This window comes from Bos grunniens, chromosome 2 (genome assembly GCF_055505025.1).
Source record: "Bos grunniens cultivar Pamir isolate PY7600 chromosome 2, Bosgru_T2T1.0, whole genome shotgun sequence".
NCBI classification, from domain to species: domain Eukaryota; kingdom Metazoa; phylum Chordata; class Mammalia; order Artiodactyla; family Bovidae; genus Bos; species Bos grunniens.
The window spans coordinates 63,514,508-63,542,194 of NC_141166.1; the positions used below are offsets into that span (position 1 = coordinate 63,514,508).

A 27,687-nucleotide genomic window follows, 5' to 3' on the forward strand; every position below is an offset into this window, starting at 1 on the left:
TTTCTGCATCTTGAAGATTGGTTTTCTGTGCATCTTCTTGGGTTAGGAATTAAGAAAAGACGTTGAAAAAATAAACATGTACAGTTGTTCCAGGAGCTGTAGATTAAATAGTCTGCCCATTCAGCTTGTCTAGTAAAAATGACTTTGGTACCTCCTCACATCGTTTGAGTTGTGCTATGCCAAGGGTGGTTTTGAGGTCTCCTAATTCTGTAGCAAAACACCAGGCCCAGTTGGTGCTTCTGCCTGTGGAGAACACTGTGTCAACAATGTGGTCAGAGTGTGAGCCTCTCCCCTTCTCCCTGTTGGTCACTTCTCTGGAGGAGGAGGCAGGGACCACTACCTGCTCACCCTTTGTAAAGCTGCTGAGCAGGTGTAGGTGTCGCCTTTGACTTTGATTGTTGTTACTGGGCCAGCCAGTTTGGTCAGTGTTGTTTCTGTGGAGCCTGCCTCACTTCCTGCACTTGGATTGTAGGAAGCTGAGAGACAGGCTACAGTACATACAGGGACTCAGACACAGTGGTGTTTGGTTTTTGGTGGGGAGCAGAATTTAAGGTACACATAAATCATCCAGCTGAAGCAAAAGCTTGCTCTTCTGACTGGTGCATTTAAAGCTGGAAAATTGTGAAAAACCTCAACCCACCAACTGTGAAGCTCATTGGTTCTTTGCTTTGGGCTTCGACGTTCTTCCTGATATAAATAATAATTATGTTATTCTGACATGTTTGCCAAGTGTTCATGCTTCTCGCTCCACTTGTGCTTATAAACGATGCTGCAGCGCGAATGCTTTGTCTATGATTAAATGTTTCCCAACATTTGAGCGTTTTGTTATCTGTGCTGATGTGTTTTTCTCTTCTCTTGCTTTTCAGAATGGACTGCTGAATTATGAAGTATTTCAGACCCAGGAGGAGAGCGTCACTCTGCCACTCATTCCTTTCTCCTCTACTAGTTATTTAAATTGGACTTTTAATATCCTCCCAGCTGCTCTTCAGCCACACATGGTGCATTGCTGCCATTCCTCGGATTGCATCTTTGACACACAGGCTCTTAGTAACCTTCAGCAAACAAAGAGGCCGCCTCCGGGGGCCGCTCACGGGGAGGGCGTCACCCCCATCGCCCTCTAGCTTCTGCGGCTCTGGATTGGAATTCCGCCATGGAGCCTCGCATGGAGGCCTGCCTGGCACAGGTGCTGCAGAAGGATGTGGGGAAACGACTGCAGGTTGGCCAAGAACTGATAGACTATTTCTCAGACAAACAGAAGTCTGCCGACCTCGAGCATGACCAGACCATGTTAGACAAACTTGTGGACGGACTCGCTACCTCTTGGGTGAACTCTAGCAATTATAAGGTAAGCCGTGTGCAAGAGGATGCTCTTCTAGGTGGCTGGGCTACCTAGCGGGGGTCAAAATGGGTCCTTTGAAGAGTCCTTTGAGAGCCATCAGCATGATTGATCCCTTGGTTTCCACTAAGACACTCAGTCACGTTGTGGCTTTTGGACATTTCATTCTAGAGCAAGTAGTTTTCTTTGATTTTTGTTGGGGATCAAAACACCCTTATTCTTCAGTGCACTGAGAGATGGCCCTGTGACCAGATAAAGAGAGGCTTTTATGTGGAAAAGGTGCAAGTATTTGAAGCCTTGAAGTTAAAGTGACTATCATGTCTTGCAGTGAGTGGCTCTTTGTGAATAACAAGTGGCCTCATTGATTTTCTTGGGGTTGGGGATGGGGATTGGCAGTAGGATGAGGGCTTCTTACCTTCAGGCTCCTATTTTGAAGTCGGCCCAGGTACCTGGCCAGCAATAGTATGGTTTGCCAAGGACTCTCCTGAGACCTGTTTGTGATGGCCTGGAGGGTATCCTTCAGGTTCCAAAGGTCAGGACTCCTCAGGTGCCCTTGGTGGGTGGGAAGGGAGCAGACAGGGTCCTATGACGCAAATGAGTTGTGAACCTTGTTGCCATTCAAAGACTGAGTTTTCATGAAGGAAAACTGGACTGGACTTGAAGTGCTGAAGGGGTGTCATTTCTCCCCCTCGTCCCCCTCCCCAGCCTTTAGTGTGTTAAGAAGCTGGCCCCTTTGGATCTAGGTTGAGATGGAAGACAGAGCGGGCTGTTTGCATGGTTGCTAATAGGTGCTATAGACCTTACAGACAAAGGGGCTTCCAGACACAGGACCTTCTGTGATTTTTTTTTCATTGTACCGGTCTTCTGACACATATGGACTTATAACGGCTGCTTACAGGATTTCTTTATTTGCTCTAATATAGACTTTGTTTTCCAATTACATTGAATCTTGATCTTATCTAAGAGTCAGCAGGCTTTAGATTTATTAAGGGTGTTTACCTCGGTCCCTAATATTTCATTTAGAACTGGACATAAAGTTTACCTTCCTTGACTTTGAAAGTTGAGCTTAAATTTTGTCTGTTTCATTCATCTGTTTATTCATTTAGCTGACTTTAGTAAGTACCTCTTACCTGCTCTGTGTTGGTGCTGGGTGGTAGGAGTGTTGCAGAGGGCAAGGGTGCGGTAGACTAGTGACGTCTCTGAGGTCTGTGAAGTCACCCTTTTTGTGTGCAAATTAGGATGCTTCTGGCTCAGAGTGACTGAATGCCGACTTAGTTGACTTAAAGTTTGCATAAGGAGATTGAGTAATTGCCTTTAAAAACTTAAGAAGTCCACATAGTTAAAGCAATTGCTAGGGAAGAAGAGTGACTGCTTATGTCTTTTACTTGGGAGGAAACCTTCTCTGAAGCTCCCCAGCAGACTTTTTTACATTACATTGCTGCATAACTGGGAATGGACAGATGTCCACAGTGGCCTTCAGCCATCACGCTTCACCTCCTGGTCTCATGAAGGGGTTCAGCCTCCCCTGAGCCAAACCTGTGGCTGTGTGGAGGGGTTGGGTACCAGACTCCTGCTAGGAAGAAGGAGGCGAGGCAAGGGGCAGAGGTACATGGATGTTAAATAAGTAACCCACAGGTTTGCTGTACAGGGAGCTTTCTTAACCTCCCTGGGCCTGAGTTTCCTCATCCATAATGTGGGAAAGTTATTAGATGCACTAAATGAGAGTGAATATACAGTTATTATGGAGAAGGAAATGGCAGCTCACTCCGGTATCCTTGCCTGGAGAATCCTATGGGCAGAGGAACCCGATGGGCTGCTGTCCATGGGGTTGCAGAGTCGGTCATGACTGAAGTGACTTAGCATGCATGCATACAGTTATTATATGCCAGCCACATAATCAGCTTTCAGACATTGACAGTGTCAAGACTTGGTTTCTGTCGTCACTAAACTCGTAGTCTGGGAGTGGTGGGTAAGGATATATGAGTGAATGGTTACAATCAGTGTTGCATGTGCAGTAATAAAGTGAAAGAAAGTGTTAGTCGCTCAGTCGTGCCCAGCTCTTTTGAGACCCAATGGACTGCAGCCCGCCAGGCTCCTTTGTTCATGGGATCTTCCAGGCAAGGACACTGGAGGGGTTTGCCAGTTTCCTTCTCCGTGGGATCTTCCCAACCCAGGGATCGAACCCAGGTCTCCTGCATTGCAGGTGGATTCTTTACCAGCTGAGCTATCAGGGAAGCAGTAATAAAGATGCACAGAATTGGTGGGAAGACAGAAGAGAGTAGTAACACTGTCTAGAGGAACCCAGAGGTTTTGAAGACTGGGTTGATTATTCATAATAGGAATTGTAGGGTCACAGTGGAGTGAAAGATTAAGACTTGAGAACCTTTGTGAAGTAATTTCCAAGAAAGACAGCTCTGGGAAGGAAAGGAAAACAGGGTTTGCTGCTGATTTGCATGTGGTCATGGACAAGTCATTTTACCTGTCTGTGCAGGGCAGGTGTTTGACTAGGTCTTCACTCAGGAGCCTCAATCTCTGATAGCTTGTTTGACTTCATACTGATGGCTTTGGCGTCAAGGCCACGTCGTGTGGTTCTGATCTTACCTAGTGCTGAGCACCCCTCTGGTCTGTAAGGTCTCTTAAGTGTGGTGACCATGTGCCTTGTTCACACCTAAAGCCCAGAACCTGAAACACTGCAGGTGCTCAGCACATCCTAGTTCCCTGCGTGAACTCAGGAATTTAGGGGCATTCTTGGCAAATTTTCCTGGTTGCTTTACTGAAATCTGGAAGTGTATTTTTAAGGGACCTACAGCTGTTTTTTTTTTTTTTTTTTCCTTAATCATGGATTGAGATTACTTAGTCAGAGCCTGAAGTACACTTCAGGTTTTATTTGAAGGGATTCACTTTGTAATAGGCAATTCTCTGAAGCTTGGCTTCTTGACATTTGTTTTTTTCTTTTTAAATTCAGAACTAAAAAGATAAGGGGAAAAGAGAAGCACTTTTGACCTTCCAAAATGATAACACTTAGGTATTGTTATTCCTTTTCCTAGTAAGAGAATGTGATGAATGCCAACATACTGTCTTATTTTAAAAAATAGTTTGCTGGAGCCTGGATCACGTTACCTTTGAGTATTAATGTGGTAGACAGGTTTGTACCTGGTTTTGATTAAGGTTTAATAGCTACTGATTCTTGCTTATTTACCATATGCATTTAATATCTCATTTAATCTTCATAACATTCCTGCAAGGTAGATGTGGTATCCTGATTTTATACATGAGGTCACGGAAATTACTGAGAATTAACGAGATAATTTCTCTTTGTGATCATGGAACTGGGATTTAAATGTAGGACTCTGATTTCCTAGCCAGTGTTTCTTTCATTAGAATAGAGGTCAGCAAACTTTCTTAAAGATCACATGGTAAATGTTTTAGGCTTGGTGGGCCCTGTGGTCTTCTTGTAAATATTTAACTTGTTTGGGCCATTGTAAATGCAAAAGCAGCCCCAGATAATATGTTTGTGAGTGGCGGTAGCTGTGCTCCAGCAAGACTTAATTTACACAAACAGATGGAGGTCAGCGGCCCCTGGACCGTAGTTTACGAGCCCCGGCACTGACTGAGGCACTGAGTGCCTGCGGTGTGTAGATACTTTCCTCACTGGTGGGAACTGTTCGTGATTCATTTGCGAGAAGAGTGAGCCTTATAATTTGTACCTAATTTGGGAATAGGGGAAGCCATCATTTTGATAGAACTCAGTTTGCTTTTGGAGCATCTTATATGATATTTTAGGAAGCTTTTCTGGCTCTTTCATGCAGACTCATTTTAGGGTCAGTATATGTTCTGTTAACCTGTCACTGATTACTGTGAGCTGACTTTGCTGAAATCAGCCTCTGTGCACTGGTATCAGATTGAATCTCAGAGACAGAGTTTTGGGTGAAGTAGAAAAGAATAGCGTTGTTGCTTTGCTTGGCAAAAGAGGCACAGCAGGCTTCTGCCCCCTAAAACTATATGTCCCAGAGGTGGAACCAGGACCTTGCCTCAGGGCTGCACTGTGTTTCTTGGCCGCTCCTCCCTTGTCTCTGCATCCCTTCCCTTCCTGGATTAGCAACTGTTCCATCTGAACTCAGGGAAAGTCGAGGAGGCTGATCGTGCCCAGGAGCCCCTACAGTTGGCTTTGGACGTTGTTGGGTCATCTTGGGGAATGAGTAATTGGTTATTTAAATACTGTCCTCATACAGCTGGAACACCCCAGGACTACACTGTGGGGATGCTTTTCACCCCCATCCCCAATCCAGGGTGTCACTGTGTGGACTTTGTAAGTCCTTTGTGATGTCACAGTGACTGTGGGAAACACGGAAGAGATGGAGTCTTTATTTGTTTATGAGACTTCTTTTCTAGATTGTGTGTGTGTGTGTGTGTGTGTATGCTCAGTTGTGTCCAACTCTACAGACTGTAGCCTGCCAGGCTCCTCTGTCCATGGGATTCTCCAGGCAAGAATACTGGAGTGGGTAGCCATTCCCTTCTCCAGGGGGTCTTCCCAACCCAGGGATTGAACCCGGGTTTCCTGCATTGCAGGCAGATTCTTTACCGTCTGAGCCACCAGTACCAGTAGTTATGCTAAATATGTGTTCATTTTTAACTTATTATCACAAGATGAGATGGATCTTGGTATATTCATTTAACAAATGAGAACATTGATGTACAGATAAATCAGGTAACTTGATCAAGATGACAGAGCTAGTAATCAAGGTTTCTGGGCCTTGAACCTAAGTTTCATGCAGTGACTAAAGTGAATTAAGCACTGATCCTGTGTGGATAGTGCCCTGAGGGCTGGGTATCCCTGGGGGAAAGATAGGCCAGGCACGGTCCCTTCCTCACAGTGGAAGTGCTGGGCCAGTGCTGGGCAGCCTCACTCTGTCTAAATCTGATACATGCGGACTCCAGCCCAGGGCATTGTTGTCTCAAGGCCCAGGCCATGCCGACTTGAAATTTGTAGGATCTCTTTTAACTGAGGGCTTCCTTAATCTCTCCCCTAATGGTCTTAGTGGTCTAAAGGTAGGACTGTAAGGAATCTATAAAGTTGGAGAGGCCTTGATGGAAAGATGGGGTTAAATGGGACCAGAAAGGATCAAAAGGAGTGAATTGCAAATTCAGAGTGACTTCTCTTCCTTCTTGTTCATTCGTGTCTAGCAGCACTGTCTCAGTATAGACTGTAGAAAGTTTCGTCTCTTTTATAGCTGCTCTGTGGAGCACAGTATGACCACTGCCCTGGTTCAGGTGCCCTTTCTGGCCTGAGGGGAGGGTGCTAACAGATAAGGGAGACTCCTCTGTGCCCCTTGCCTATCTCTAGAACCTTGACTTTCATTGAGGTTTTAATTTTCCCCCTGGTGTCCTTGAGAGAAGAGCCAGAAAGGATGATTGGATTCAGATTAAGTGACTTCTGTTTCTGGCTCTCTGCTTGGTGCTGCCACAGTGATGAGGCTTCTCAGAGGCTGTTCCTTTTCCCCAGGTTTTCCCTGCTGCCTTGTCCCATCGGTTGCAAAAGTTGAATTTTTCTGGGTATAGTTTAAAGACAGGTGCCTCTCTTCTAAGTAGGAAAGCTGCAGTGAGTGGTACTCAACAAAAACAAAAGCAAAGCAAAAAAAAAAAAAAGCCAGGAAGAATTATTTTAAGAAAATTTATATGACTTGTCAAATAAAAATGGTGTCCTTTATGTATGTAATTAATGGCATTTCTTCCTGAGTGTGTGTTTATGTATATGCAAGGGCAGCAAAGTGCATTGGAAGTAGTTCAGATTGGAAGATGAACAGTCTGAATTCTCATCCTGGTTCTGCTATTTAGCCTTTTGAGCAAGTCAGTCTACTCATCTGTGAAATGAGTCTGGTGATAGCTGGTGCATAGCATTGCTATGAGGGTGCAGGGAGCCTGTATATGAAGGTGCCAGGGCCGCTTGGAGTGAGCGTGTGGTCAGTGAGAGGAGGATGATGAGGATATGCAGTTATTGGGCCCAAAGACGACAAGATCTGTAGAAAGTGAACCTTTATGTGGGACTGAGTTTGTGTGCCTTCCTTAGTCCTGGTCAGCCTGTTCCTTGGAGCAGAGGCCTTGGATCCTTTGTAACAAGATATGAATCCTTAAACCATGCACTGTTGATAACAGAGGACCTGAGCAGAGCAGCAGCTGGCCTGGAATTCTAAGAGTGAGTTTAAAACCTACTGGCAAAGGCAGTCTGCTGATGGAAGACCCCTGTTTTCAGAGGGTTTCATTTGTTCTTTTTATTTTTAACTAATATTTCACCTTGTTTCAGAAAGCTCAAATTGAAATAAGGATACATATAATGAAATCATAAATTGAATGTCAGAGCAAAAAGAAAGAGAAACAGCTAGGGTGAGAGCACAGAGCTGACAATGAGGCTGATAAATCCGTGATTTTGATGTTTATGAATAGCTCACTTTTATGAAGCACTCATATCAGGATCCGTGAAGCACTTCTTGTTCATTGCTTTGTTTAATCATGAGGCAAGTACCCCTAATAAGCTCTGGGATTGCTCCCATTCAACAGCTGGGAACTGCTTAAGAGCAGAGAAGCAACTTGCCCAGGGTCACAGAACTGGAAAGTTATTTAATCTGGATAGTCTGTCCTTGGAGCCCACATCCGTAGCAGAGCAATACTGCTTCCTTTATAATGCTGCAACGATATTTATAGTATATTTATCAGAGCAAAAGAGTGTTATGGTGTACCCCACAGCTAACAGTGATGACTTTAGGAGACTGGGTCCTGAGTGACAGATAAGCAGCTCATTTTGTACTTTAATAAAAAACCAAAATGATTTAAGATAAGTGTATTTAAAACAGTTTTTTGACTGGTCCTAATGGAATCTTGACCTTATATACTGTTTAAACTCTTTATTTTGGAAGATAGTCAAACCTACAGGGAAGTTTCACAAAACTGGAAAAAAGCATTGTTTACTATAGCCAAGATATGGAAGCAGCCTAAGTGTCCATTAATGGATGAATTGGTTGGCCAAAAAGTTAGGGTTTTTCTGTAAAATGTTATAGAAAAACCCAAAGGAACTTTTTGACCAACTCAATACGATGGAATATTATTCAGGCGTAAAAAAGAATGAAATAATGTTTTTTGTGACCTGGATGGACCTTGAGGATATAATGCTAAGTGAACTAAGACAGAAAAAGACAAATACATCCTGTATTATCTCACTTATATGTGGAATCTAAACAAAACAAAACACAAACCAAGTTCACAAATGTCTGCCAGAGGCAATAGTTGGGGCTTGGGCAAAATAGGTAAAGGGAGTCGAAAGGTACAAATGTCCAGCTCTAAAATTACTGAGTCCTGGTGGTGTAATGCACAGCATGGTGAAGTCAGGAATGCTGCCTTGCATAGTTGAAACTTGATAAGATAATAAATCTTAAAAGTTCCCATTATAAGAAAAAAAAATTCTGTAAATGTGTGTAGTGATGGATGTTAAGTAGATTTACCGTGGTGATCATTCACAGTGTATACAAATACTGAATCATTATGTTGTCCTCCTGAAACTAACATAATGTTGTGTGTCAATACCTCAAACCCTTCCCCACACCCAAACATTCCAGTGCAGAGTTTCCATGTGTTTCATCCAGACCCCAGTGGCAGTACTTCACCACTTGTTTATCTTCTCTGTATGTGAACTGTTGGACAGGAAGTGGTAGACCTTGTGCTCCGTCACTCCTAAATATTCATGTTTCCTAAAGACAAGGGCATTCACTTATATAGTCTTAATGCAGGTCTTGGAGAAGGAAATGGCAACCCACTCCAGTGTTCTTGCCTGGAGAATCCCAGGGACAGCAAAGCCTGGTGGGCTGCCGTCTGTGGGGTCGCACAGAGTCGGACACGACTGAAGCGACTTAGTAGTAGTAGTAGTAGTAGTAGTAGTAGTAGTAATGCAGGTCTAGGACCTTAATGCAGGTCCTAATACTGTATTAGGATTGATAAGAGTACTAATCCCTGGAGGAGGAAATGGCAGCCTGCTCCAGCATTCTTGCCTGGAGAATCCCGTGGACAGAGGAGCCTGGAGAGCTACAGTTCATGGGGTTGCAGAGTGGGACACGCCTGAGCACACACACATGATCCAGTCTGTGAATCTTATGCATGTTTCACCTATTGTCCTGCTAATGTCCTTTATAGCAAAAGAAAGAAAAACTGTGGTCTACAATTAAGCTCCCCGGCTGCATTTTCATTCTCACTTGTATGGTCTCCTTTGACATCTGTCTTTGTCTTTCTTGACTTAATACTAGGCTGTTTCTTTTGTACAGTCCTTCCATTTGAGCTTGTTTTCTGCTTCTCATGGTTCGATTGGTTGTGTGTTTTGCAGTGGGAAAACCATGGAAGTGATCATTGTGTCATATCAGAAGGCATGTGGTATCTTTGTCCTAGTTGGTAAAGAGATGTTTGCCAGGTTACTTCTGAAACGTGTTATTTTTTCCTCTTATAATGAATAGGTATCTTGTGGGGAGATATTTTGAGACTATGTAAATATCCTGTCTAGCTTTAGTATTTGTTGATGATCCTTGCCTAAGATAATTATTTGGATGCTAAAGGGTGATTTTCTGATTCCATCATTTCTTCTCCATTTATCAGTTGGCTTCATTTACTTTTGAAATGTATATCCAACTTATATGCAGAGTACATCATGAGAAACGCTGGACTGGAAGAAACACAAGTGGGAATCAAGATTGCCGGGAGAAATATCAATAATCTCAGATATGCAGATGACACCACCCTTATGGCAGAAAGTGAAGAGGAACTGAAAAGCCTCTTGATGAAAGTGAAGGTGGAGAGTGAAAAAGTTGGCTTAAAGCTCAACATTCAGAAAACGAAGATCGTGGCATCCGGTCCCATCACTAAATGGGAAGTAGATGGGGAAACAGTGTCAGACTTTATTTTTCTGGGCTCCAAAATCACTGCAGATGGTGACTGCAGCCATGAAATTAAAAGACGCTTACTCCTTGGAAGGAAAGTTATGACCAACCTAGATAGCATATTCAAAAGCAGAGACATTACTTTGCCAACAAAGGTCCGTCTAGTCAAGGCTATGGTTTTTCTTGTGGTCATGTATGGATGTGAGGGTTGGACTGTGAAGAAAGCTGAGCGCCAAAGAATTGATGCTTTTGAACTGTGGTGTTGGAGAAGACTCTTGAGAGTCCCTTGGACTGCAAGGAGATCCAACCAGTCCATTCTGAAGGAGATCAGCCCTGGGATTTCTTTGGAAGGAATGATGCTAAAGCTGAAACTCCAGTACTTTTGGCCACCTCATGCGAAGAGTTGACTCCTTGGAAAAGACTCTGATGCCGGGAGGGATTGGGGGCAGGAGGAGAAGGGGATGACAGAGGATGAGATGGCTGGATGGCATCACCGACTCGATGGACGTGAGTCTCAGTGAACTCCGGGAGTTGGTGATGGACAGGGAGGCCTGGCGTGCTGTAGTTCATGGGGTCACAAAGAGTCAGACACGACTGAGCAACTGAACGAAACTGAACTGAATCCTTTGTGAACAGAAAATTAATGTGATGAAATTTGGTTTGGACTCTGGGCTTCCTGGCAGGCAAATAGAAACAGAGAGATGAAAGGAAAAAAAAAGAAACCGAAAGATGGTTATCTTTCTGTGTATTTTAAACAACTGTGGAAGGAATATAGAAAGGTAAATAACAATAGAATGTCTTCTTGGATTTAGCAGGATATTAAAGGACACTTTGTATGAGGAAGAGAAAGAAGAGTATGGAAAACACATGGAATAGAAGACAGTACCGAAGGAGGGGCAGGTTCCTGTGGACACAGTTGAGCAGTAGTTGCTGTGTGTTGTTTAGTCCCTCAGTCAGTCGCGTCTGACTCTTTTCAACTCCTAGACTATATGTAGCCCGCCAGGCTCCTCTGTCCATGGGATTTCCCAGTCAAGAGTACTGGAGTAGGTTGCCATTTCCTTCTCCAGGGGATCTTCCCGACCCAGGGATTGAACCCATGACTCCTGCATTGGCAGGTGGATTCTTTTACCACTGAGCCCCCAGGGAAGCCCTCACTAGTTACAGCTTTGGGCTAAGGGGGAAATTGTCAGGTGGCATCCAAGGTGACTAGGTAAGCAAGAGCTGACTGACAGCACTGAGTTAATCATCTTAACAGGTTAAGTAGAGGAGGAGTCTGTGACAAGGACCACAGCAAAGAATCCAGAGAAACTGGATGAAACTGGCTTGAATAGACATGGGAATCGACCTGGAGGAATTATCTGGCTACAGCTGACTTTCACCAGGGATTTGGGGTAGGGGCAAAGACAGCTATCTGTTGTGGCCCAGATGCCTGGGGTTATAGATGGGTAGGTAGTGCTTGGTGCCAGGCCTGGTGGTGGGTCGAAATTTGTGTTTAATCATCTTTAAAGGCTTTGTGGAAGAAAGGGGCTTTGGGCGTTTTTTGGATGAGAGAAGGGAGATAGCTCAGTGACTCAATAAGCAGCGTGTCACGGGTGTCCTTAGTAGAGGTGATGTTCTGAGAGGAGTGGCATGTTCTGCACTCGTAGGGTGGAGCTAGAGCCCCAGGTAGGGAGTGCCTGGCCTCTGGCACCTTAGGAGGCCTGGGAACCAACTGGAGGGGGAATGGAAGCCATTGAAGGGCCAGAAACTCTGGGTGCTGATGTGGGTGGTGTAGACTCGGCTGAGTTGATGTAGCTTTAATGCATGCTTTTCTTCCATGAGTTTTTAGCTATCATTTCTTTATCCGTAGTTGTCAACATCTAGGCACAAGCCTCACTGCACTGAGCATCGTTGAACATGCGCACACTCTTGCCCTCTTGTGTGTGTCTGCGCTGGAACTTCTGAAGAGTTGAATTGATGGGTCGGAGTGGGCCACGTTGCCCACCCACCGGTGCTGTGTGAGTGCCCTGGAACCAGTCCAGGGTGTTATTTTCCTGAATGTTTTTTCCTTTTCACTGGGCAAGTGAAACGATGTCTCTGTGTTGCCAGGAGCAGTGTTGGAGAACCTTTCTACTGCTTCTGACCTTTCAGATAAAAGCAAGTCTTATAAGGATATAAAATAAATAATTTTATTTTTGTTAATCTCATTTCCTCCTTACATGATTGATGCAAATAGGTTCTGTCTGGGCCATCTTAAGACATTAACAGGGTAGGGGACGTCATTAGTCAGGAGGAGGGCATACGCATACCTTTACAAAGGCTACCCTGAAGTGGATTAAAGAAGTGGGATCTCTGTTGTCATTTATTTCCATTAGCTCTTCTTTCTTTTCTTTTTTTAAACACAAATAAGAGAGTTATAAGGAAAAAACAACCGTAATCCATTTCTTCTTAATGCTCCTTCCTTTTTCCAAGTGCTTTCACATCTACCAGAACCTAAATATCAGTTCATCCTCACTGGGCTTAGATGGGAGATGCTGAAGAAAGCTAAGTGGATAGTCAGTTGGTTTTTGTTGGGCAGTGAGGGTAGGTGCGTGATTCTGTTCAATTCTTCGTATAATTTTAGCCCAACCCAAGGAGTATTTTTTTAACAGCTTTGTAAAGAAAAGAACTGATATTAACCTTTCTGATTGTGATGAGGAAGTCAGGTAGACTTTGATTGAGTAGTAACTCAGTTCAAACCAGTTTAAGCCAGAGAGGGTGTTACTGGGGCAGACCACTGGCTGGGAGGGGTGTTGGGATGGACTACTGTGGCAACAACATGGGGTGGGGCGTGAGGGGTCTTGCTCTGTCTGGCTGGTGGCTTCTGGGACACTCCGTTCAGCATTGCTCTCGGCCACCATGGCCCCACCTCACATCTTGTAGCCCCATCACCAGGGGCAAGAGTCTCTATTCTCCCAGCTTGGAGTAAATCACCTCTCCAAGCCCTTGGCCCACTCACTGTGGCCAGGGAGGTGTGCTGCTGCAAGGAAATGATGGCCTTCCTCAGAAAACATCTGTGTCAAGGGCTGGAAGAAGTCGTGGGATGGGTTCCCCTAGCAGAAAGAGGGCTTGGCTGGGGACAAGTGGCCTGAGCGTGACCACTGTAGGAACGATGAGCTTCATGGGAACTTCGTGTCTTTTTCCTGGAGAGGCTGCAGGGGCCTTCATGCTGCTGCTGCTGCTAAGTCGCTTGAGTCGTGTCTGACTCTGTGCGACCCCATAGACGGCAGCCCAACAGGCTCCCCCGTCCCTGGGATTCTCCAGGCAAGAACACTGGAGTGGGTTGCCATTTCCTTCTCCAATGCATGAAAGTGAAAAGTGAAAGTGAAGTCGCTCAGTCGTGTCTGACTCTAGCCACCCCATGGACTGCAGCCCACCAGGCTCCTCCGTCCATGGGATTTTCTAGGCAAAAGTACTGGAGTGGGGTGCCATTGCCTTCTCCGAGGGGCCTCCATGGACAGCCCAGAAATTGGGATCAGAGCCCTGGACTCACACCACAGCTCTTGTACCTGTTGATGAGGCCTCTGCTCCTCGTGCTCAGGAGTCAGCACCCTGAGGTGGGCCCCTCACTTCTGGGCTGGCATCTCTGTGTGCGCCTCACTTCTTCTCTCCTCTGATGACGCCATGTTATGTGGGCTTTTAGCTCTGTCATCCAGTGAGAGCTTTCCCGTCTTTCCCAGCCCCTTTAAACAGAGAACTTGTCCTTAGTGTCTATTATACCAGTTTTTGTAATTCTGGTACCAAAATGCTAGTGTTTTTATGGATATAATGCCCTTCTTTCAGTAGTTTAAACATCTGAAATCTGGATCACATATATTTTGCTGGACTTAGAGATTCACATGCTGCTTTTTAACGTTTCAGACGTGCTCATGCTTACCATTTGCCTGTTCGGTTAAAACCATTCCTGCGTGTCTTGCTGTAACTAAGGAAATGGCAATTAACATGAGTGAAATTGAGGCTCTTATGTTTATTCATCACTTCCATTTTTCTGCGAGCCAGCTTGGGCCTTTCATTTCTGTCAGAGCTCCAAATGGAGTAATTTTACAATTAGGAGGGGAGCGGTGATGTTCACGAGATTGATTCTGAGGAGATTGCATCGGGGACAGGAAGGGGATAACTCCTGGCTGCTTTCCAGCCTCCCCAGGTCTGGGTGGCTTCCTTGTGTCAGGGGCTAGACTCCTGCTCTTCTTCCCTGCAGCTCCAGGCCTGTTCTTTTTGTCCAGGCCTTTTTTTCCCCAAGGACTACTTATTTTAACCAGAATCAGCCTTCCCTCCCAGTTATGCTACTTTGAGAGAAGTGTGTTCAGAGCAGGTGGGTGAAAGGTAGTTCGCTTCCCAGGGAGTAATGCTTGGGGCCAATGCCAGACATGCTCCCAACCCATCCCTGGGGCCGCTCCCAGCTGGCTCTGTGTGGGACCCTGTTGCTTCATAAAATGAATGAGGAGGTTTAGACTTCTAGAGCCGCAAAGTGCAGGGGAATGTGGGCACAATGGGGACACGCCCCCACACCAAGGACAGCTGAGGTACAGGGATTTTTTAAAAAAATGCTTATTGAACTGTTTCTTAATGCTTATTTAGTTCAAGAAACTAAACTATGTATATGCATCACTGATGCACATGGGGGTTATATGTTGCTTTAACATCTGTGCTTTAACTCTCCATGTACATCCGTACATAAATGATTTAGACTTAACATTTTCAAATACAGAAAGAAGGGCATGATGCCACAAAAACACTGGCATTTTGGTACTAGAGTTCCAAGGAGAAGTCTGGTATGGCATGTACCAGACTATTAATGGAGTGTTTTTAAGGGGGAGGAGAGCATTTAAGGAAAAAAGGAATGTTTACATTACTACTTCATTAAGTATTTTCAGTCTTGGAGCTCTTTTTGGTAACACCTTGGCAATTAAAACCTCGCAGAGTCGGACACAAATGAGTGACTTTCATTTGACAATTAAAAATCCTTTTTCTTTTTAAGAATTTAGGCCCTCAAAAGTGTTCTTTCCACAGATCAGCTTTATTCATATTAGAGATGTGATTTTGCCTAGGACTGTTCTCATTAATAGCAGAGCAAGTGTAGTGATCAGGTTGAAGGTGGAGGAACAGGAAGCTGTCGAGAAGATGCTCTGGAGAGAAACCTTGAGTGCCGTGGGAGAAGGATTTGTTTTTTGAGGCCCATCGTTAATAATTTCATTTAAAAAATGTATTCAAGTATAGTTGATTTTCAACATTGTAATTTCTAGTGTACAGCAAGGTGATTCAGTTATGTACATATATACATTCTTTTCCTATGTACTTTTCCTTTATGGTTTATCACAGAATGTTGAGTATATTTCCCTATGCTATACAGTAGGACTTTGTTGGTCATCCATCCTGTATACACTAGTTTGTATCTGCCAGGATTTATTTTTATAGACTGAGATCTTGATCCCTTTCTGCAGAAAAAAATTGAACTGTTTCTTTAGCCAGCTCCCAAACGAGGTGCTCCCTGTTTAGGGCAGGGGTGCACTGTGGACATGGAACAGCGGCACAGCTGGGCTCCCGTGTTCTGTCTCCGTGGAGCCTTGATCTAGAATCTTACTTTGACGATCGCTTTCATAGCTTTTGAAATTGTGTCCTGCCTCTGACTACTCTGGCTATTGTTCCTTATCAATTGCTGGTAAATGCTCCCAAGATGCGGAGATGTTTAGGAAGCCCTTTGTGATATTGGGACTTCCACTCATCAGTTCCTAGTTGATTCTCTTCTCTCTTTTTTTTTTCCTCCTTTTTTGTTTGAAGGTGAGTCTGGTTCTGTAAAATACATAATTTCTCTTGGACGAGTTAAGAGCTTAGATTCTGGGGCCAGACTGCTAGGGTTAGAGGGCCTGCTCCTTCCCTTGCTCTCCCACTCACTGGCTGTGTGATGCTGGGTTACTTAACCTCTCCAGGCCTCAGTTTTTCATCTATAAAATGGGGACGATATCCATCTTAGGCTTGTGGTGAGGGTGAAAGAGTCCGTGAACAGGCAGTGTTTGACAGCTGCATGCTGCTGTAATTGCAGGCTTGCTGGTTTTACGATTATTTTACAGGAGCCACGGTGATAATCCTTCATTTCTCTGTGGTTGGACCAGCACTACCACCACTTGCTTTTGGTTACCTGTTATGACATTATCGACTCAGTGAACGCGAATTTGAGCAAACTCTTGATAGTGAAGCACAGGGAAGCCTGGCCTGCTGCAGTCCATGGGGTTGCAAAGAGTCGGACACAACTGAGCAACTGAGTAACAACAAATGGGTTTAAATGGTCCCAGAACCATCAAACAGTGGCAGAAAGAGAGGCCGCAGGGGAAGAAGCCTGTGGTTGCAAAGCAGCCTCATCTCGGGACAGTGCATTTAAGGGCGTTTTGGTGGTGCGTCTCTGCAGGGCACTGGGTGCCAGTTCACTGGCCCCTGCCTCTCCGTGCATTGACATACACTAAGGTGGGCAGTGGGGTGTTTCCTCCCTCCCCCTCTCCCTCACATTTCACTGAGACGTGACTGACATATAACATCGTATTACCTTACAGTAGGCAACATAATGATTTGTTGTGAAAGGATCACGGCAAGAAATCTAGGGAGCAAACATCACCTCATATAGTTACATACATTTCTTTCTTGTGATGAGAACTTTTCAAGTATACTCTCTTAGCAACTTTCAGCTACAGAATACATTGTTGTTAACTGTAGCGGTCATGCTAAGCAGTACATCCCCAGGATGTAATGTTTATTTTATTATATAAAATTTAATTAGTTTACTTAAGTATAATTGATCTACTGCTCTGTTAGTTTCAGGTGAACAACAGAGCAATTTGATGTTTCTGTACATTACAAAGTGATCTCCTCTCCCTCCCTTTCTCAGATGAGCACAGAACTGATCACAGTGAAGAACAAAAGAGAACACCTGTGAAAGGGAGTGGGACAGGGCTGGGGTTGGGGAGACAGTAGCCTGGTGGGTGTTCTATGAAAAGAGGAAGGTGGTTTTGCTTGAATGGAGTTAAAAGTGAATTAGAAGCATTTGCGCATTTTGCCAAAATGAATAACTAGTGAGGGAGATTGTGGAAAAGGAGATGTCTGAATATCATGAAGAGAGTCACCAGATATTTGATCTCCTGCCCCGTGTCAGAAATAATAGTAGGTTTCCATATGCTTTGTTCTTAACCCTACTTCCTAGAAATTGGCTAGTCCTGAGACCCCTCAGGGTTAGGTGATGTCCTCTAGCCACAGTGCACAGGACTGGACTTTACTGGATGTTTATAGGGTGGCAGGGCCTTTGCGTCCCTCATTCAGCCTCAAAAAGATTGAGGCTGAATCCATCTTGTTCAGGGGCTAAGTTCAGCAGCTGCTTGTGAGACAGAGGCATCGCAGTGTCTCATCACAGTGACTGGTGTCCACACGTGAGTGAGAAAAGCACCAGGTGAGGACTCCAGGTGGGCTAGCATTCTGTTTCAACAGCTAGAAGAGTAATGTTGATTACCTTAGAACCAAGATTAGGAAGAAAACATTTATTTATTTCTTACTAAGAACAAAGGAGCCTTTTGGAAAGGAGAGAAATGATTCTAGGTATTATTTATTTATTTAAAAAATTTTAATTTTATTGAAATATAGTTGATTTACAATGTTGTATTAGTTCCTGGTGGACAATAAGTAATTCAGTTACACGTACATATGTATTCTTTTTTATGTTGTTTTCCATTATGGTTTATCACAGGATATTAAACATAGTTCCCTGTGCTGTACAGTAGGACCTTGTTGTTTCTTTAGGTACTATTTAATGGTACCTCTGAGGTCAGAAGGAAATAGCTTAATAATAGTGGAGCAGCAGATAAGGTAAAGTAAATAAGCAACCTTATTTTTAAAAATGAAGGCCCTTGCCAGGGTCAAATTCATGTTTTTTTGGCTGGCTTTGTTTTAATATTTGATTTGGACTCTCCGTGAGGTTTCGGCAAGGAAGTTTTGTTTTATGTTAATTTTAAAAAGTAATATGCATTTGGACTGAGATAAAGAATTGGAAGTTCCTGCTTGAATTATTCGGCTGGGTCAGTAGTTGACAGTGGGCCCTGGAGTCTCGCTTCTCATTTACATTCTGACCTGCCATCCGTCCGTCTGTCCGGGAGGGCTTGCTGCCTGCAGGTTCGGCTTGGGGTGCAATGGCCTTCTTCCTGAAATGTACCCCCTGCTCTGGGGTCACCTTTGTGAGATGCTGATCTGCCAGAGAAGAGCATCTAAAGGTGAAAGTCAAGGTCGGCTCTATCAGACAGCCATTGCCAAAGTGACACGGTCAGACAGAGTGGATCTTCCCTCCCCACAGTCTTGGTACTAGAGGTCAGGGGACAGCTCTGATTGCAAGCTTAGGATAGGAGAGAGTGCTTTTTGACTGATTGAGGGCATGGCCTTTCATTTCTAAATGGTTTAAAGAATTTATGGCCCATTGTTTGTTCATTCCAAAGTCCTAATGATATGGGTGATATTTTTTTCTCAGACAGGAATGTGGGTTTTGGCAGTGACTCTGCATCACAATGACTTGGAAATAACCAAGTCCTTTGGAACCGAAATGAAAATGTGTGGCCTCTGCACGGGATGTGTGTCTGTGACAGAAATGTGTGCATGGCAAATAAAAAATCATTTTAAATTAGAAATAGTGGCTTCAGATTGGGGAAATTTCAAATATATAGCATGAGGAGAATATGAGATGTGTGTGTGTGTAAATACTTACATCTGTTTATCAGGAAGATGGTGTACTGCCCTCAGAGACCGTTTGTAAAGACTTTTCAGTGGGGAAATGCTGATGGAAAGATGTAAAGTGAAAAAGGCAGGTGCAAAATTTAGATACAGCAAGATCTCAACTGTGCACAAATGTGTAGGAAAAATGGTCTGGAAAGAACTGTGTGAAAATTTGAATGGTATTAGTCTATATAAGGAGATTATAGATGGTAAGTTTTCTTATTTACGTTCCTGTAATTTCTAAATTTTTCACGGTAGAGGCATGTGTTACTTTTATAAACAGAGACTTAAAACATTTTCTTCTTCAGCTGCTTTTGAGAAGATATTGGTCGGGAAGTAATAGGGATGACGTATCATCTATATTGTTTACTGCAGGAGGAAATGAATAGGAGTTGGATTTGTTGCACAACTGCATGTGTGAAATTAAGGAGGATCACCGGTAACTTACAGCAGTGCCTTAATTTTTCTCTTGTGGAATTATGGTAACAATAAATTACGGTAACATTTCATACTATACGGAAATATGACTGATCCCCAAGCGGTATTGCAGTTAGGGTCACAAATCCACTCAGCATATTCAACTACGTCAGCCCTACTTTTTTTCCATCAATTTTCATCTAATTACTCTAAAAAGAGAAAAAAAAAATCTGTAGAGAATCTGTTATGCATTCAACACAAGAAATGTTGTGATAAGTTTTGCCAACTAAGTGAGCAAACATTGGTATGAATTTAGCTTATCTTGATGACTTTCTTTTTTTTTTTTTTTACATTTAGTTTATCTTTTTGTGGTAATTGCTAGATTTTACTTTGCTGTTGCCTCAGAATTTTGAGATGGAAGAGTGAAATACGCCATGACCACATGTTCAGAGTTGATCAGCGGTGCAGTCAGAGGAAGCCAGTGCTGTCTATGTGATTTGATTCCTGCGTTATAGTAAAAGGAAGATTAATTCAAGAGGAAAGTGCTGATTTATCTTCACCAATGCATACATGTGAAGCTGAAGCGTATTCTTTATATAGTTCAAGCCGTCAGAATGGGGATCTTATGCCATGAAAGAATGTATTGCCTCTTCCTATCCCCTTCCCTAACAAATCAACCTTGATAACGATTATAATTGCATTAGCGGTTGCCGGGGTCTGAGCGAAGAGGTGGGATGGGGGAAGCGTGGAGTGGTTGCTGACGGTAACGGGGTTCTTTTGGGTGATGAAGACGTTCTGGAGTTAGATGGCAGTGACAGCTGTGCAGCCATGTGCCTATACTGAAAATCACTGGACTGAACATGTTAAAAGGATGACTTCTATGGTGTGCGAATGATGTCTCAATTTTTAAAAAAGGAACATGAGAAGGAGAAGGGACTCCATATGTGAAGGATTCCCATATGTGTCCCGTGAACTTCTTTTAGTCCTATTAGTATTTAATAGTAAATTATAGAGAAGCCTAGTTCTCCCAGAGAAGTCTGAGAGAAGGCTGAATTTTCACAGACATTTGACATGAGAGTTAAAAAAATCCCATGTGTTTAAATCATCAGTCCTGTCTAAAATGTTACAACGAAAAGACAATCTAAGGACGTGGATAATGTCATACTTCAAAGATCTGTTTTAGGAGAACCATGATGGGGATGTATTAGTGAAGACTGCCTTCTGTTTTAAACTTTAAAATGAAACAAACATGTATTAGGTGTAAATATATAATTAAGTGAAGGAAGAGAAAGGAAGTAGGTGGGTTTTGGATTTTTAAAAACGAGGGGTTTTTTTTTATTAATTTACTTTAATTGGAGGCTAATTACAATATTGTAGTGATTTTGCCCTACATTGACATGAATCAGCCACAGGTGTACATGTGTTCCCCATTCTGAACCCCCCATCCACCTCCCTCCCCATCTCATTCCTCAGGGTCATCCCAGTGCACCAGCCCTGAGCGCCCTGTCTCATGCATAGAACTTGGGCTGGCGATCTATTTCACATATGGTAATATACATATTTCAATGCTAGTCTCTCAAATCATCCCACCTTCGCCTTCTCCCACTGAGTCCAAAAGTCTGTTCTTTACATCTGTGTCTCTTTTGCTGTCTCGCATATAGGGTCATCATTAGCATCTTTCTAAATTCCATATCTATGCATTAATATACTGTATTGGTGTTTTTCTTTCTGACTGACTTCACTCTGCTCCAGTTTCATCCACCTCATTAGAACTGATTCAAATGCATTCTTTTTAATAGCTGAGTAATATTCCATTGTGTATATGTACCACATCTTTCCTAGCCATTCGTCTGCTGATGGGCATCTGGGTTGCTTGCATGTCCTGGCTATTGTAAACAGTGCTGCAATAAACATTGGGGTACACGTGTCTCTTTCAATTCTGATTTCCTTGGTGTGTATGCCCACCAGTGGGATTGCTGGGTCATATGGCAGTTCTGTTTCCAGTTTTTAAAGGAATCTCCACCCTGTTCTCCATAGTGGCTGTACTAGTTTGCATTCCAACCAACAGTGTAAGAGGGTTCCTTTTTCTCCATACCCTCTCCAGCATTTAAAAAATGAGGATATTTTAAAATATTTTTTTAAAGCAACAATTGCTTTATTGTGGTTGTCAAGTGGGAAAAAAAATAAGAGATGTAACAACTTTTGAATGTCTGGTTATTTGCCAAATTTTGTGGTAATCGCTTTCAGTATTTTATTCCATTTAAGCACCATAATAACCATATTTTCAACCATATTTCAAATTTGGGAAACCACAAAAAACTCAACTATTCACTGCCCATACTCCCTTAAAAAACTGCAGTTGTATGAGTGAATGCCTTCAGAAGTTCCCAAAGAACAATGACATCCAGTATATTTCCCCCAGAGATCACACACCTGGTGAACGTCCTCTGGGCATTTTCCTGTACCTGTATCGCTGTAGAATTACACTGTGTTGTTCTACCGTCTGTTATTTGTTGCTTTGTTTTACTCAGTGTAAAAAGTTGTAGGATTTTGGGGGCAGTAAAATATGGTTGTTTTTATGGTCTCGTGTTCAACTTCACTTTCACTTTTCACTTTCATGCACTGGAGAAGGAAATGGCAACCCATACCAGTATTCTTACCTGGAGAATCCCAGGAACAGGAGCCTGGTGGGCCGCCGTCTGTGGGGTCGCACAGAGTTGGACATGACTGACGCGACTTAGCAGCAGCAGCATCACGATCTCATGTTATTCCTTTTTTACGTGCATAATGATTTACCTGATTAGTCTGAGATTTAGCTTGTTTGCACATTTTCACCATTTAAACAACACTGTGATGAGTATTCCTGTATAAGGGGTGTATTTTTTCCCCAACCTCTGGTTATGAGTTTTTCCCCAATATGCACGAAAGTAATGAGAATAAAGCAGTGAATCCCATATATCCAGCTTCAACAGCTATCAGTGTTCTATAATTCTTGTTTCATCCGTGCTTTCTCCACTTTTATCCCCTTAAAGTGTTTTAAAGCACATTCCACAAGTCTTAGTGTTTTACCTGTAAATATTTCAATACATGCTACATGCTAAGTCCTTCAGTCATGTCTGACTCTTTGCGACCCTATGGACCACTATAGCCTTTCAGGCTCCTCTGTCCATGGGATTTTCCAAGCAAGAATACCGGGGTGGGTTGCAGATTCCTTCTCCATTTCAATACATAATTCTGAATAAAAAAAGTACCTACAATGTCATTATCACACCCAGCAAACTTACTAATTCCTTAATATTATCTTATAACTACTGTAGGTTCAGTTATCATCTGTTTCAAAATTATCTTTTTGTAGTTGATTTTTTAAAATTCATATCCAAGTGATGTCACATGTTACATTTAAATTTTTGTTAAAATTGATGTTTCTCCCCTACCCACCTTTTATCTATAGAGTTTATTTGTTGAAGAAACTGTATTGGTTGTCCTGTAGAAGCTGCCTTATTCTGGATTTAACTGATTGCATTTTTATGTCATTGTGTCATCTAGCATATTCTTCTGTTTCTGGAAAGCTGATCATTAGGCCTGATTCTGCTGCTAAGTTGCTTCAGTCGTGTCCGACTCTGTGCGACCCCATAGACGGCGGCCCACCAGGCTCCCCCATCCCTGGGATTCTCCAGGCAAGAACACTGGAGTGGGTTGCCTTTTCCTTCTCCAGTGCATGAAAGGGAAAAGTGAAAGTGAAGTCGCTCAGTCGTGTCCGACTCTTCGCGACCCCATGGACTGTAGCCTACCAGGCTCCTCCGTCCATGGGATTTTCCAGGCAAGAGTACTGGAGTGGGGTGCCATTGCCTTCTCCAATAGAAGATTCTAGGGCTTCCCTAATGGCTCAGTGGGTAAAGAAGCCACCTGCAATGCAGGAGACACTGGAAATGCAGGCTTGATCCATGTGTCAGGAAGATCCCCTGGATGAGGAGATGGCTACCCACTCTAGTATTCTTGCCTGGGAAATGCCACGGACAGAGGAGCTGGGCGGGCTACAATCCAAAGAGTTGCAAAGTGTTGGGCATGACTGCGTGGCTAAACAAGCAAGCAAGCAAGCAAGCGAGACCTGTTCCTAGAGGCTTGATTAGCTTCAGTGTTTCTCTCAGTTAACTACTGATTCCTCGGTACTGGTGTGTTCATCTGTCTGTGTCATGTTAGTGGGTCCTTACTGGCTGGTCATCCTACTTCTGGTGATGCCAGGATTGATCCGTGGGTTCAGGTGTCCTCACGGATTCCTCTGTTTTATGATTTCTTACTTTTAGTAGTTTCTAGTAGCAATTGATGATTGCTGCCTATATTATTTCATTAGATGGCAATAGGACAGTTTTCCAATTGTGTCATTTCTTTTAATTCTGTTATTAGTATTTATTCACTGTGGTTCTTCTATAAAGAACCTTGCCTCATCAACTAGTTGGTTACTCTGAAACACAGTCCATATAGAAAAGGCACTTTGCTTTATTCTTTCCTTCAGTTTATCAGTGTTTAGAACGTGAGCTGGTGCCTACCAGCCTCCAAAGTTGTCCAAAGAGGGTCTTTTTAGTATCAGTATAATTGATGAATTTAAACATATCCATTGTGTTCGACCATTACATTTGAGCATCTTCTTGGTCCCATATCTGGCCACAGAAGAACTTTAAAGTCATGTCAAAAGGGCACAGAGCCAATTTGAAAGGGCTGTTTTCCAGTAAAAGGAATTGGGGGTGCCTTAGAGAAATGGTTGATTCCGGGTCTAGGCAGGAATTGCCCAAGATGAGCCTGACATCTTGGGCAAGTCTGATATCTTGTCAGACTTAAAGGCCCGGAGGCGCTTTTAATCTGGTTTCCCTCCATGGAATTTAGCTATTTGTGTGTGGCTCCCCAGTAGAGCTGAGCTTCCAGAGAGCAGGGACAGACTGTGTTTTGTTTTTGAAGTTTCATAACCCAGAGCTATCCTCGCTGGAGGTTCTGCATCCCACCCCCAAACCCCTCCCCAACATGAAACTAAACAAGACTCAGCCGGGAGGTGCTCCTGGGATTTGAGAAAGGCACCATTTCCTCAGCTGCAGTGGTTTCCCCAGTGGCCTTCCAGGACCTGTGAGTGACGTCCTGACAGCTGGCTCTGGTGACTTGGAATCCAGTCTTCCTGTGGCTTTTTCTCCTGTGTCCTTCGGCAAGGCATGGAAAAGTCATGGAATTGACTGGGCCTGGACCACAGATTTTATGGATCAGCTGGGCTGTAGGCCCAAATCAGACCCTGGGCCATCAGTTGGTTAAGAATGGAGGCATAGTATGGGGCTCACACTGCTCTTTTCTCTCCCCTCTTTTCCCTCTTGCATGGGGTAGTCGAAGTTTTATTTGTGTCTTAGAACTAATTCTCTTGTATTTTACAGCTCTATTTTTCTTTTTTTCTTTCAGAGATGAATTTCTTTATTGCATATGTTATGGTCCATAAATTTGCGTCTCTTCAAACTTATTTCTCAACCTTCAGACTAGAACACACTGTTCTATATGACTTCAAAGCTTTCCCTTAGAGCATTTATCATAGCTTAACTTATCTTGTGATGATTTGATTAGTGTCATAATGATTAATGTCATAATTTCTCTCTGACTGTGTCTTTTTTTTTTTTTTTTTGGCTGCACCACATCGTGCATGGGATCTTAATTCCCTGACCCGGGATCAAAGCTGTGTCCCCTGCAGTGGAAGCGCGGAGTCTTAACCACTAGATTGTCAGGAGAATTCCTTTTTTTTTAAAGTAATTTTACCTATAACTTTCTTGGAATATAGTTGTTCGGTAAAGTTGTCTAATAAATGAACAATCCCCTACGTTTTCTGATACCATGTCCATGAGACCTTTTCTGCTCATGGTATTTGATGAGGTTTTTTGGTAGTTAAATGAGAAGAATATAAGAGAAAGCTGCTGCTGCTGCCAAGTCGCTTCAGTTGTGTCTGACTCTGTGCGACCCCATAGACGGCAGCCCATTAGGCTCCCACCATCCCTGGGATTCTCCAGGCAAGAACACTGGAGCGGGTTGCCATTTCCTTCTCCAATGCATGAAAGTGAAAAGTGAAAGTGAAGTCGCTCAGTAAGTGTCTGACTCTTTTGTTACCCCGTGGACTGCAGCCTACCTGGCTCTGCCGTCCAAGGGATTTTCCAGGCAAGAGTACTGGAGTGGGGTGCCATTGCCTTCTCCAAAGAGAAAGCTAGGTTGCATAATAATATATTATAGAGACCTGACTGTCAGGGTGTCATGGGTTGGCCCTGGCCTCTGTCGTGCTTCTGATAGCATCACTCATTTTGCAGTCATAGCAGGGAGCTTGCAGCTTCTGGTGTTGGGTGAGGTCTTAATGTGTCTCCTCTGGAGTTCATAACATGAAGCTGTCCTGTAGGTTGTGACGCTTGGTTTATTATTGGTGCCCCCGAGATGCTGTTACTTGAATGGAATCAGTTTAGGAGCCTTTAACCTTGCACTTCCTCCTTCCACCCTCCTTTGGTGGGACAAACAAATGTTTACACTGAGTTGTGAACACATGGGTGTGGACTCAGGCAGGTTGCTTTATCTGAGCCTTGCTTCTATCTCTGTGCAGTGGAGACTCAGCAACGATGCAGGTCTTCCCTCCTCTCCGGACTGTGTGTAAAGCTGGAGATGGAGGAGTGATTCACTCTTTTCCTCTTACTTTCTCCTTTTTTACTTTGTGGTCACTGAGATTTGGGATCCTTAACATTTCTATGCTTTTACCTTTAAGTATTTAGCTCCAAAGCTTCCCTTTTTTTTTATTTGTTACATTCTGAGAATAGCAAGGAGAGATAAGAAAGCCTTCCTCAGCGATCAATGCAAAGAAATAGAGGAAAACAACAGAGTGGGAAAAACTAGAGATCTCTTCAAGAAAATTAGAGATACCAAGGGAACATTTCATGCAAAGATGGGCTCGAAAAGGACAGAAATGGTATGGACCTAACAGAAGCAGAAGATATTAAGAAGAGGTCACAAGAATATACAGAAGAACTGTACAAAAAAGATCTTCACGACCCAGATAATCACAATGGTGTGATCACTCACCTAGAACCAGACATCCTGGAATGTGAAGTCAAATGGGCCTTAGAAAGCATCACTATGAACAAAGCTAGTGGAGGTGATAGAATTCCAGTTGAGCTCTTTCAGATCCTGAAAGATGATGCTGTGAAAGTGCTGCACTCAATATGCCAGCAAATTTGGAAAAGTCAGCAGTGGCCACAGGACTGGAAAAGGTCACTTTTCATTCCAATCCCAAAGAAAGGCGATGCCAAAGAATGCTCAAACTGCCACACAATTGCACTCATCTCACACACTAGTAAAGTAATGCTCAAAATTCTCTAAGCCAGGCTTCAGCAATATGTGAACCGTGAACTTCCAGATGTTCAAGCTGGATTTAGAAAAGGCAGAGGAACCAGAGATCAAATTGCCAACATCCGCTGGATCATGGAAAAAGGAAGAGAGTTCCAGAAAAACATCTATTTCTGCTTTATTGACTATGCCAAAGCCTTTGACTGTGTGGATCACAATAAACTGTAGAAAATTCTGAAAGAGATGGTAATACCAGACCACCTGACCTGCCTCTTGAGAAACCTGTTTGCAGGTCAGGAAGCAACAGTTAGAACTGGACATGGAACAACAGACTGGTTCCAAATAGGAAAAGGAGTATGTCAAGCCTGTATATTGTCACCCTGCTTATTTAACTTCTATGCAGAGTACATCATGAGAAACGCTGGACTGGAAGAAGCACAAGCTGGAATCAAGATTGCTGGGAGAAATATCAATAACCTCAGGTATGCAGATGACACCACCCTTATGGCAGAAAGTGAAGAGGAACTCAAAAGCCTCTTGATGAAAGTGAAAGAGGAGAGTGAAAAAGTTGGCTTAAAGCTCAACATTCAGAAAACGAGGATCATGGCATCTGGTCCCATCACTTCATGGCAAATGGATGGGGAAACAGTGTAAACAGTGGCTGACTTTATTTTTCTGGGCTCCAAAATCACTGCAGATGGTGATTGTAGCCATGAAATTAAAAGATGCTTACTCCTTGGAAGGAAAGTTACGACCAACCTAGATAGCATATTCAAAAGCAGAGACATTACTTTGCCAGCAAAGGTCCAGCTGGTCAAGGCTATGGTTTTTCCAGTGGTCAGGTATAGATGTGAGAGTTGGACTGTGAAGAAAGCTGAGCGCCGAAGAATTGATGCTTTTGAACTGTGGTGTTGGAGAAGA

General features: G+C 43.4%; 1 protein-coding gene across 21 annotated transcripts in view; it reads left to right on the forward strand.

The window, feature by feature from the left end:
- Window positions 1-27,687, forward strand: part of CLASP1 (cytoplasmic linker associated protein 1) — a 273,436-nt gene that overhangs the window by 38,504 nt on the left and 207,245 nt on the right. For all 21 annotated transcript variants that reach the window (XM_086349101.1, XM_086349179.1, XM_086349040.1 and 18 more), the window contains exon 2: window positions 867-1,345. In XM_086349101.1, the coding sequence (XP_086205227.1) occupies window positions 1,151-1,345 (195 nt within the window). In that variant the 5' untranslated portion in view covers window positions 867-1,150. The remainder of the gene's footprint in view (window positions 1-866; window positions 1,346-27,687) is intronic.